We start from the raw sequence: 13,256 nt of genomic DNA on the forward strand, positions 1-13,256 counted from the left end.
CATCAACGTATTTTACAGGTCACTAATTTCTTTCCAAAAGAATTATTAGCATTTACAGTTGATTTAACTTTAAACCTCTAATGAAGCAAAACAAACAGAATAAGGTGCTGTTCTTTCAAAAACAACTCCCAAGTTAAATATTAATGCACTTAAAGTTGGAAGCTAACATCAGCATGAGCAAAGAAGTAGAGTTTCCACAAGAAATTTCTATGGATCATTTGTTACAATCTGCATGAACATCGGCTGATGTAGATCTACTCTTTTCAGAAGTTTATTCTGTAAATCACCAATTAATTCGATCTACAATGCTTTTCATGAAGAAAAAAAATCCTTACATATTTTCTCCTAAATTTCAGTGAAATTAGTATTTAAAAATTTTAATCTACGTCAATATGTGAGCATTTTGCCAATGTAAAGCCCAGACATTTTAAGCAGTAAAAAGTTGTGAAATATTTTTTAAAAGCAAATGTGAAAAAAGCCTCATTTTAAAAAGTAATCCCCTTCTCCCAAATAAATTTAGAGGAAGTTATGTTTTCAACCCTGATGCAGAATGTCCAAACTTGCAAAAGAAATCCTCGACTCTTCCAATGAGAGAAAAGTGGGCATGGCGCCTAGGAGATAAAAGCCTTTGACTTGGACAGTTAAGAAAAAACATCTACTACTCTACTGCATTTTGTAGTTGGATTACTTGGCCGAAACATTCTTTTTTTATTTTTTCCACTAATGCCAGTGTTTTCCTATGCAAGTCACTGTAGATAGGAGTTCACAAGCACAAGCAAGCTTCCTACTGAAAAGATTTCAGAAGAATTCATCAAATTATCATGATGGATGACTTGACATAATGTACATATAATCATCTTTTTTCTCAGAACCCTTTCCAATTTTTTAGAAATCATCTTTAGGAAATACCATTAAGATTCTAGTTCTATCAATGCCTGCAATGATGTAATACTGAAAGTTCATAGCTAGTTGCCTTTAATTTAAATTAGGAACAAAAAGCATGGCAAATGAGCTAGAAAATCTTGACAGTTTCAGCTCTGCTTGTATTTAAGATTTCTTCTGACCCCACTGGGGACACTTCACAAAAACAGAGGCTTTTGCAAAACAGTATTAAATATATGAAAATCATTATATATTCAAATATTTATAGCTTACAGAGACAATACAAACAATTTATTTTAAAATAACAGCAGATACTATGTTTAAAATATTATTAGATATATCACAAAAACGGAATGCCTAAAAAACTGTTTTGGCAAGAGATTATGGCCTCTTATGCCATCAAAGCTTAGTCCAACGTTTCAGACTGCTTATGTAGAGTATGCTTATCAGATACTTGTCACAGGATGTACAGGATGCCATATAAAAGAGAATCAGCATCTCAATTTATTGCTTAGATTTACAATATAAATATGTTGTAAAAAATCTAGGTGATATATTAAGTATATTAAAGTTCAAACATACTTTTTTCCCTCTAAGCAAGTCAGATGTACATGTTACTTGTTTAGATCTTGACATGAATGTTATGTCCTATACCTTATCAGCATTGCAGTAATCAATTTTACAGGGAAAGAGCACATCATGGGCAGCAATTGTTTTGGAGAAAGAAAAAAAGAGCAGTTATTGATTGTAAGGTCAGTAACCATTTATAGGTGTGCAGCGATATTACTCGCAGATTTGGGGAAGCATTGGAGGATGAAAGGAGTGATTCTGGGGAGCAGGGTATCATTTCAGACTCTAGAAAGGAGATTAAGGGGCAAGGAAGAAGATTACAGGACGCAAAGATGAAGAAATTTGGGAAAACATGGAAGAAAAGAACTAAGGAGGGAAGAAATGCATGGAAGAATAATAAAGATGGAAAATACTGAGGAAAAGTAGGATAGAAAAAGAAAGGCAGGCAGATCTGGGGGAAAGGCTGACTTCTAACTCTTTTTCAAGTTGTGAAGCCAAAGAGGAAAAGGAGAAAGAAGCAAGAGAAATCAAAGCCACGTATCCCCAAAAGTCTTGAGACATAAAGTAGAATTTAGATTAATTTAGAATCCAACATCCATGTTTTCAAATAAAAGTGATGTTCATAATAGGAAATATATAAAAGGAAGCCAGATGAGTGGTGGAATAGAGGAAAACGACAATGCTTATTTTGAAAAAAAATATTGACCATCTCTCTCTGGTAACATTGTCACAAAAACAGCTTGAGCAGACACTATCAGCCCTGAATTCCCAATCAGAGCTGGCCCAGAATAAACAAAACTTGAGGGAAGACAGTCAGCATGTGGAAAGGACATCTGTACAGATGGGAGAGAGAAGAAACACTGAGTGAAGGACAGAGAGAGGATAGCTACAGGGAAAATGAGGAAGGAGGGAGAGAATGGGATTAATAGCAGAGATTGATGAAAAGAAAGTGCCCAGCATGAGAATGTGAATGAGAAATTAAAGAGAGGGGAAAAGGAAAAAGCGAGAAAAAAGAAGCTATTGACAAAGTAGTAATAAATAAACCTTGTGTATTAGGAGGGAGCTACTCAGAGGATTAACAGGAAATAGAGTGAGAAATCTGAGGGAGGTGAATAAAAGGTACATGTGTGAATGAGAAAAATACACTTTTGCTAAACCTAGCCTTTCCTTCTGTAAACAGGAGTAAAAGAAAAGACAGGGAACTATATTCAGCTTTGATTCACACTAGAGTATGTTGGAAAAGTTTCTTGGTGACAGTGAGACAGATGTGCTGCAAATGAATTTTAATACTAGTTTGGGCCACTTATGAAGGAACTGGGGTGCATACAAAAGAGGCTTCATGTAATCACAGCACACTGGTCTAGCTCATGTTTCTGTCTGTGCTTAAATTCCACAAGGGTCAATGTTATCATTATAAAAGCTGTGGTTGTTTCTCTCTCCTTGTGGTATGGCCTCATAATTCTGCAGCCATATCCCCTAAGGGTTGCTCTCATGTATTAGTTTCCATGCTCCTTCAAACAATGTACGTTTACTTGCACTGTTTAACCAAACCTCAGTTCTATTATACAAGCATGGGCAGCACCTCCAGTAGTGCTCAGTAGTCTGCTTAACCCCTCTCCTGTGTTACGAACCTCCATATCAGCAGAACTAAGCCAGCTCTGAGGATCCTTTAGAAAAAAAATACTTGTAATACTATGAAATAAGTTATTTGTTCATTTAACGTAAGCAAATTCTTTGGCTATTTTAAAAAAGATGGTTTTACTAAGAACTTATGAAGTAATGTAGCCTACCTATCAAAATATGAAATCCCAAAAAGGTAGATAAATTAAGAACTACAATATTTTCCTTTAATATTTTGCACTTGTATAAAGAAATACTTTACACACCATATTGTGATATGCAAGTCATTGAACTCTTATTTATTGTTAGAGTTACTTAAGAATTTTCTGATAAAGCAGTTTTTCATAGCAAAAAAAGGAATATAATTATAATTTGTTGAAACCAATATGGGACTATGTGGGAACATGTGATTGGCTTAAAGTAACCCTAAGTCTTGATTACTGTTCTATCACTGTAGGTCACTTCACAATTTTGTTTTCATGGAACAGATACCAGTTTCATTAAGAATGGACTTTACGATCAAGTACTGTGCAGTTGAATGAAAGAGGTCATCTTCTATCCTTGCCCAAAAGGACAGAGGCTCACAGTATTTACCTACAATAAAGAGCCAAAACCTAACTCCTCCGTGTTCTCTGATACAAATGAGAAGAGTGCTTCAGACATTCCAGCTGACTGTCATGACCACAGGGTAAATGGCTATACCAGAATGGCTTTCTATTCATCTTTTCTACAGATGCATCCCTTTATGTAAGTCAATGTCAACTAGAAGAGTGCCTTAAAGCTTGGATTCTCAGTCAGCATTGTGACTACTGAAAGGAAGTAAAAGTATCTGCCCCAGAAAAATATACATGTAAGGAGATAGAAATGGAAGAAACAGACTCCAAAATAGTGAATAACTGAGGGGCAAAACATTCAGCAGTATAGGACACAGAGATTGAAATCCCTGGCAAGAATTGAAAGAATTGAGGAAGGACTCATCAGAAACACTCTCAGCACAAGTAAACACACTATCCATTCTACTACTGAACTGCCATCTACATCCTTTTCCTCTCTAGAAATTATGCAAAGCCTTAAGAATCCACCTCAGAGCACTAAGCTATCTGGATGACCTCTGTGGGGCAGATGCAAAACATACTGCCTACTCAGATGTCCTGGTCAGACCTTGATTACGGCTATGTCTGTGTTCGTGCAGGCTAGGCACCTCCCTTTCCCTAGTGCAAAAGCCAGCCTCAATCCTGATTTGCACAACCTAGGCCAAGTCCTCCACCTCCTGTACACAGAGGTGTGTCAGTGTAACACGAGTGAACACCGTGTTCTCAATGGTAGCAGCTACTTCCATATGGTCCTCGAAGTCATTTACCTTCCTAATAGGAAAATTCTTCTCGAGTTGTCCCACGGTGCAGTGCATCTCTTTGAAGACTAGGTCTCAGAGACCAGAGCAAGTCATAGCCATACTGATGCACTAATTGAGACTACCACTGCTACTACTTCAAGCATTTTTATGCAGTCTCTCAGTTTAAAATGTTTGCATCTATTAAAGCCAGAGATGGTTAAATGAGAATAAAGAAAATAACATTTAGAAAGCAGATGGGTAAAATTAATTAACAATGTTAATGCAGAATTTAAAGAAAGCATTTTCTACAAAAAAACTACTGTATTCTAAGACACTGCTGCAGTATGGTTTGCTGCAGGGATGGGACGAATATATTAATTATCAACAAGCAGCGGAATTTTCAGGTTTGTGCATTTGAATAAATGCATTAGATATACAGAGCTCATAAATGTCAACTACGTAGCAAATTAATGGTCAAGTCATCGATTGAATCTGCTGTGACTATTGACCTTTGCAACACCTATTCAACTGCTTATTATAATATACAGTTTTCAAAAATTAAGAGTTTGATTTTTGTTACACTCCAAGAATAACATGTAATAACTCAGTTTTTGCAGTCAGAGAAGAACTGAAGTATTAGATTCGTCCCTTCCCTCACTTGCTGCACACAGAAACAACAGAAGCAAATTTAGAAGAAATATAAAAGCAGTAAAGCAGTACCTGACCAGAAAGGAGTGGAGGAAGGGGGAACAAAGCTGTAGTCTGGAGGAGTTACAAAAGAAAACCCACAGAACAAAGAAGGGGCTTAGAGAAAGAAAGAGAAAAAGAGAAAAGCAAAAGAACATTGAAATATTGGCACAAGATTTAAATAATAGTTTTTTAACTATATAATTCATTGATAATAAGGAAACTAAGGTTCCCTACTAAGGATGTCTGGAAGGAAATTGACTATAATAACTAGAAAATTTGGATCTATGATTTAATTTTTAACAATTGCATTTTTCAAAGAGTAAAGTAGAAAGACGACACCCATTCAGGGTTTCACAGAAGCAAATTAAAACTGCAGACTCTTGCAAATTTTTTTCAGATTTAACAGAAAATGTTTATCTTTTTTAATTTTGTGTGCCCCACTTCCAACTATACAAAAGCAGGAAGTCATCATACATAAGAAGACTAGTCACACGCCCTTAATTAGTACCAGTAATAAGTACCAGTTGAACTGGGGTCTCATAATATGCATGGCAAGAAGTATGCATTTTGCCCTGATAATCATTAACATCAGTAGGAATTCCACAGCTAAACTACATCCTCTAAGGCCCAAACAGTATTGCTCGTCTTTGCATTTTTCCCTGCCTTGAGAGAAAACCCTTAAGCGAGGAAAAAAAGTCTAAACTTGGCCTAGGCAGAACTAGCACATCATCCTTGTCCCTGTAACAGCTTCCTCAGGTGAAAGGTTAGAGGTGCACTTGCTCTACTGACAACAAACCTAGGGTCAACATATTTTTAAATACAAAATTACATGAAATAAACTAAAATCACTTCAAATAGAACTTGTTTGTTGACATGTTCTCACATTTTGTTCCTCTTGAAGAGGCAATGAAGATATACAGTGTACAAAGTCTATTAAAGCCGGGATCTTTGCTCCCAGCTGTGATTTGGAAAGGGAATTCCAGCCTTGACTGGATAAATTATAATGTAGCCTCTAAATTATGCCTAACAATATCTATAATTACTGACCAAGAAAATGTAGCAGAGTTATATTGATCACATACAGCTGCTTTCCTGAATTTCTTTCTTATGACTACACATGAAACAAAATCATTTTGCTTCAAAATGATTATTTGCAGGAATGACAACTAGAACTATTTTCTGCAAGGAATGGACAAAGAATCCATGGTGGACGTAATGATACAGCTTTGTACATCTTACCTGGATAAGAATAGATATATTTGTGACAATGAAACTACCAGCATAAAGAAAATAAAGACCGATACTGTATTTTAATGTTCATAAACTATGGGTTATTTGTTAAAAGTAAACACAAACCAACAACAGTTTAGGTTAGTATCTCGAAGTAATATAAAAAAAAACATACTCCAGGGCCTCCTGCACACTAGGAAACTCCCTTCTGATCCTTCACAGTGATTATCCTTTCTCCACCTCTAATATTAAATGGATTATCTGAGAATGCATGAGGTTACCTCTGTTACACTGAGGCTAGTAACCCCAGATGACAGCTCTGTGTGGAAATACATTACACCAACTGAAAGGGCAACTTGACTGAAGCAGTGTGCCCATTCTGAGACACAAATAACTGCCTTGATTTCTACAGAAGTACAATAATAGTGTGCAAAAGTAGCATGCAGGAATAACAACAGGTTAGATGCTGTATAGTGGGTGGTTGGTCCTTTCCTGTCCATACATTACCTTAATTTTTTGATAATTTTTCTGTCCACTATAACTGGAGGTTTGGTTTTACGCGTGAAATTCTGGACAACTAAACCTATGTGGACAAGGAGATTCCACCAGATTTCTACAGATAACTAGCCTATTTTTAAATGTCACCCATAAGGGTTTTGGTGTTGGCTTTTAAGGAAAAAGTCTAGGTTTTCTGTTTCCTTGAGGGTTGAGATGACACTTACTTATTTTACTTTATCAACAGATACTTTTACACAGTTAATAATGCATTAAACAGTAGAATGACATAACTACTTAATGTACCTACTCCTAGTCTACAGGTGATGAAGAACAGTCACTCCAATAGTATTTGGCTTCATGATTTAGGTTACATTAAAACCTAAATTTCATAAAGACTCAGATTTCTCAATATGATTGTGCTCTTCATCAGCAGATTGGAATAAAATACAAAAACTATTCTGTAAAGAAAGTCAATTTTTCTTCCATTTTTGCCTTTATTTCATTAAACGGTCGATCACCCCTCTAAACTAATGTAAGAATTATTGGTTTTTTGTGTAGCAAACCAAAATTTGATCATAGTATGTCTAGAAAAGACTAAGACTGAAAAATTAAGAAGAAATAACGTACCATTTCCCAAAAAATCTTCCTAATTAACTTGAATTTCTATATTGAAAAAAGTAAATGTCTGGCAGCTTTTACAACCACATTAAAAGTGTACAATAAATATCAGAACAGAGTGGGTGACTTCTGCAAGACCGGAAGACTAAAAAGCAAAGTTCTAATTAAAGTGGGAAGCCAAATTAACTATCTTCATAAAATGAAGATTTTTGTTCTAAACATCTAGCAGAAGGGAGAATCAAATTTTCTGAAAATAGACGTTACAAGGCGATTTATTATGATTCATATCAGAAATTACAAGTAAAATGAAATGCGACTTGATTTTCTTTCCTTCAATGGGTAAATGAAAACATGACAATTACAAAAAATTAATATAATCCTTTCTCACATTGTTCTAGAAAGTGAAGTTGATTTGGTATTGCCACTCAATTTCACAGCAGCTCTAAGACTTTGGCAGCAGAAAATGATACAACACTGTCAGTCTACCGTGGTTCAACTCATGTTTTTTAGAAACACTCTTCCCACTTATTTTGTCAATTATATATGCTAAAGACCAGCTGTTTTGAGTAAGAAGCTGATGTCTTTTCAAAAGCTGGCCTCATCAAAAAATCCAGATACCATCATGTGAACAGTATAGTGCAAAATACTGAGCTGAAACCCAAAATCTCCTGAAAATCAGCTTCAAACTCCCAAGTCCATTGCATTCACTAGCTTCAGCCCCGTGCCTGTTAAAATATGGCGAATGTGACACTGAGTCGTTGCACAACTGAAAAAAAAAAAAAAAAAAAGGAAAGTGCCCCTCTCTCTTCAGCTGACTTGTCTGGCTTCCTTTCAACAGCTGTTTTCCTGCACTCAGATTAAGCGGGAAGAGGTCAAAAAAACAGCCGTGTGGCAGTTCTCAGTGACAGCTGTGAAGTAAACTCCATGTCCAACTGCTGCCCCATGGACTTACTTGCTTCCTCTGCTAAACAAAACTGCAGCCTAAAGTTTTCCAACTTCTTTCCAAATTCAGCTGAGCAGGGTTCACACAGCCTAGATACATAATTATTCTAACATCAACTTGATAAAAACTCACAGGATAGCTTTACAACTGAGCATCATGACTCACGGATGGGCTTTTTGGAAATTTTGCTTAAAAACAAAACAAAAAAAATCCCACACTCATGGGGACATGCTAACACCTTAAAAGAAAATTGTCAAATCCACTACATGAAAGTGTCATCCAGAGTCAGTCTAGGTAAGCTAGTAGAATTGTGGAAATCTATTAGATTTTATATGAGGAGTCTGAAAATTGAGAGGGTTTTTGATCAGTTTGGCCTAAGGCAAAAACTGCCAGTTGCCACCAGCATAGTTTATAACATCAAATGGCTAATATTTACTGTAGCAGAGATGCACTTTCTCATCCCCTTGACTAAAATGAGAGCATCCCACACTCATTCTCTTGCTCTTCCATACACTACCTAAAAGATCTTGTTAAAAGAGACAGTTTCTTTTGTATGTGGACTGAAGATAATGAGGATGTACTGTAAGTCTTGTATCCTGTAAAGCATGAAATGATTGAGCTAATGCTCTTGCAGACTAATAAATTGGTGGACAGTATAGATACATTCTAACTGGGCTAAGAAAACAAATTGATTCTACTCACAGTCAATAATAATCAAAACAAATGCAAAGTAAATTAAGCAGGGCATATCCTCTCAAGCATTATAGCCTTAATGCTGTGGGGAGGCAAAGGATGAGAAAAGCACAAGAGATGACAAGAGGAAGAGAGAAGCAAAGGGAGATCACAAGCTGAAGGGAGAAGAACAGGACAGGACAGGACAGATAAATTCACTAAGAATGGAGCTGTACTGAGATACAGAGTAGCAGGGAGACAACTGCCAGAAGGGAGGTAATGAAAGAAAACAGAAATGGAAGGAATAAAGAGGAATTAGGAGATAGAGACAGAATAAATGAAATTCACAGACACACTGGTTTGTTACAATCATCTGTTCTAAATTACCTTCACTTTAATTAGGAGAGGCAGAAAGTCTCAAAAGTTATAGAAATGTTATGGAATAGTGGCAAGCAAGTAAACAAAAGCTCACAAACAGCAAATGAAAGTAACACAGCCAGCTTCGTAATCACAAAGACTAGGCTGGACTCTATGGTCTTTCACAGCAGTCTTCATACTGTTAAAATCCCCATTAATTTTTATTTTCCTTTTATTATCTGCTGCAATACAAAAATACAGCCATTGTCTGCAGAACTGCAAATCTAATATTTGCTCTTTGACAGAAACATTATATACTTTCCAGAGGTCAGCCATGTGGTAGTTTTTATCATTAACATTGAACGTGTACGCGTCCTAAAAATCATGCTAACTTTCACTTCAGTTGTAATAGGTTAAATAAAGAATACCACATGCGTTGTAAATCTCAGTTTATTTCTAAACTTCACAACTTTTTAACTGCTATTTATATTGCACAGTAGTTCATTAATGTTCAGAAGCTCAGAGGCCTGTAATAAACACCTAAGGTTAAAAGGGAGGCATAAAAATAATTATGATACAGTAAATCTAATGGGGTTTTTTGAGAAATGTATGTGGTATTACTGAGATGCTACTTCATACGGCTACACTACAAGACTGATTTATTTAAATCCCTTTTTAAGGATTAGAAATTGTCACAGATATTATTAACACTTGTAGCTGCATGTACGCAAATGTCTGAAAAAACTAGGCAGGATGCAGTTTAATCTCTCACCAGCATGCCTAATAGATTTTTGAATATCAGGGAGATTTTAAGTTTGGCAGCAAGACTAACTTGCTAGACGTGTTTATAAACCTCCTGGCAGATCTGAATCTGCTTAGCTTCAAAAAATCCTAGCTAAAAGCATTACCATATTAATTGGTTATATGTCAAAAATGGAAAATGAAGATCTTCAAAGTACCTCATCCTTTTAATATTTATATGACAGAAAATAATATACAAAAATTTATAATACTCACAGTTGCCACCTGTTCTGTTACTCCTTTGTCCTACTGAGTTTTCAGATTCTTTGTATGGAAATTGAAGAGTAGTATCCAAACTTCGAAAACCTTCTTTGAGAGAGTGGTGCTTATAGTATTCTACAAGTTCCTTTCAGAAAGGAGAAATACTACGTCACTGGAAATTGAAATCACATCCTTTTCAACATTCTGGTGTACAGTCAATGACAGTTCTATCATACAAGTAACATGTTATAATACAACATCCCACAGTACATGTTTATTTTTTAAAAATCAAGTACCCTAAATATTGACTGCTTTTACACTGCTACATAATGGCTTTTGGGGTTTTTTGGTTCTGTTGGGGGTTTTTTTAAGAAAAACATTATTGTCAGAGTCAACACTTACGGCTCCTTTGAGCCAGACTGAGCATGTATTTGTTTTTCTGAAGTCAGGCAGAAGGCAAGGTCAGCTGCTTGTTAAGCATATAACAGTAACTGTCTTTGTTTTCTAAGATATCTTTTGCAATGGTAAGTGACATTTATCCAGAAATGCATTTGTAAGTACACAGGTCTGAAACATGCAAAGCATAAGGCTTGCATATAAGCATAGATGTCAACAGCAACTTAATGAGCAGATACACAGATCATGTTAAACCTTCAAGGCCCTGCCATTATAATTTGTGAGGGTTTTTTCTGTTGGTTCATTGGGGTTTTTTTCCAGATAGCTCACACTGACTGAAAAATCCAGCATTTCACATTCTCCTTGGGCCCAATCCAAAAATTTATCTCTGTGTGTATATGTGTGCATATATAGAAACATACAAATGCACACAGCATATACACACACAAATTTTAAAAATATATGCACAGATTTTATCTATAGGTATGCTCACACACACATAATATAAAAAAATGGCTCAAATAGTTTATGTAACCAAGGAGATAAGTTACTTGAGTTTCTATTCCAAAGAAGGCAACACCCATTAAAACACTGACAGCTCGTGTTATTCCTTTGCAATCTTCAACCACTGCCATTGTCTCTTACATTTGAATTGTCCCTAATAACGTCAGTATCACACATCTTGCACACAGGGCCTAAAATAAGATTAAAAGTGACCGTATTTCACTCAATTAATGGTACTTCAACTGTGGGATTTCACTCTTCAGAAATGCAAGCACAAAACAATGTATTTACTGCAAATCCTTCACTCGTACCAGTGACTCAGTCATTCTATTCCACATTTAGGTTTCCAAAATCAAAATTGACCAAGCCAAGCTTAGGTCTAAATACGGAAATAGTACTATATTCAATCATTTCCTTCTACTTTTAAAAAAAAAAAAAAAAAATATTACCCTACAACAGCCTACATCAGTGATATATTAATTCCAGCCAAACAAAAGGACTCAAATTATTTAGTCCAAGGTCTAGTGCATAAACCATAAATTCTTGATAACAGTCTGAAGATTTTCTTCTGAACTCTGAAGCACTTCACTCCCCACACAGTGAGCTGTTGCGTGTCTCTGAAACTGCTCCTAAGGCAGAGTCCAAAGCCAAGTAAAATCTACACCTGCTTTTAACAGTTCATAATCACAGACCTGCCAGGCACTCCAAGTAAGCAGAAAGGCCAGGACACTAAGAACTCTTTGGGCTTTGTTGTCTGATACCAGCACAGCATGCAAGCTACGATGTCAGCAACCAAATTTTCTGTCATGTATCACGGAGTACCCAGACATTCAAATTACCAAGGCTGCAGAGAGGATGATTTGTAAGTAAGAAGCATTCAAAGCAGGATTTCTGGATAAATGAAAAAATAACTAGTATGAAACTTCTGCTACCTTTTTGCACCACTTATGTCTGCTAGAATTATGCTGTTTGGTAAAGATAGTAAGAATTTCAGTTGGATAGACTTCACTTGTTAGCAAAATAAGTAAAATGGCTCCAAACTGAGAAAAAAATTACTTTGGGTCACAAAGTTCCAGTTGCTTTTAAAAGCTTAGATTTCAATACCATTCTTCCATGAAAACAGTCAACAAACAAGCCTCTAAAACATTCATTGTACAAATCACAGTAGCAAGCTTACAAACAGGTAAGTAAGGTATAAGTAGACCCTGCCAGTGTGGATGGGGGTCCTCAGGAGTCTGTCACATTACCATGATTCACATCAGCAGCACAGCTGACCTTTCACTGCACCTTGGCCTGCTTAACACACTCAGCACATTTTAATTACTCTTGTGAAAGTTTTTCAAATGTACTATGAAAACTATGTACAAGAGCTGCTCTACTTTTGTCACCTCCAAAGTAGTACAGAACACTGTGTCACTGCAGATCACTACTTTAGGTTGCCATGGCTGCTGCCTTTGTCTCTCTTCTGCTCTCAGTTCTACCCAGATTACTTTTGTTCCTCTCTTCTTCCAGACACTGTTACTTTTTCTCTGCATCTACCCAGAACAAAGCAGTTGTTCCACAGCATATGCAAAGAGTACTTACACTATCACTTGTCTATTTAACTCTCAAGGGCAGACTTCATAATATCCTAAAACTGAGTTACGAAATGAGTTTTTCCTAACTGAACTTAGCAAGGCTGAACGGGTAGCGATGAGGCCTTTACACTAGAAATTTCTTTTGTTCTCTCAATTCTTTGACACAATGCATATTCTTTTTTGTTTCTTTTTTATCCAAGTTTGTGTCCTGTACTTATACCTTTGATCATTCAGCTCTATTTTGAAACCTGCATCAGTGCATTAAATTGCATCATTGTCGTAAGAAGGTATCTGGCAGCATGCAACGGCAGCTCACGTGCTTTGTCAAGATCCTGAGAGCGCTCGTACGTTCTCATCAGTTTCC

General features: G+C 36.2%; 1 protein-coding gene across 4 annotated transcripts in view; it reads right to left on the reverse strand.

The window, feature by feature from the left end:
• Positions 1–13,256, reverse strand: part of VAV3 (vav guanine nucleotide exchange factor 3) — a 202,070-nt gene that overhangs the window by 33,256 nt on the left and 155,558 nt on the right. For 2 of the 4 annotated variants that reach the window (XR_012624163.1, XR_012624162.1), the window contains exons 25-27: positions 10,431–10,560; positions 5,126–5,209; positions 4,433–4,603 (exon numbers count right to left, since the gene is read on the reverse strand). Coding sequence is in view for 2 of the 4 variants with exons in the window: in XM_074832667.1 (XP_074688768.1) it covers positions 10,431–10,560 (130 nt within the window). In the remaining 2 variants the exon portion in view is untranslated. The remainder of the gene's footprint in view (positions 1–4,432; positions 4,604–5,125; positions 5,210–10,430; positions 10,561–13,256) is intronic. The other 2 variants (XM_074832667.1, XM_074832666.1) reach the window with 1 other exon arrangement.

The sequence above is a fragment of the Strix aluco genome, chromosome 8 (genome assembly GCF_031877795.1).
Source record: "Strix aluco isolate bStrAlu1 chromosome 8, bStrAlu1.hap1, whole genome shotgun sequence".
In the NCBI taxonomy this organism is placed as follows: Eukaryota; Metazoa; Chordata; class Aves; order Strigiformes; family Strigidae; genus Strix; species Strix aluco.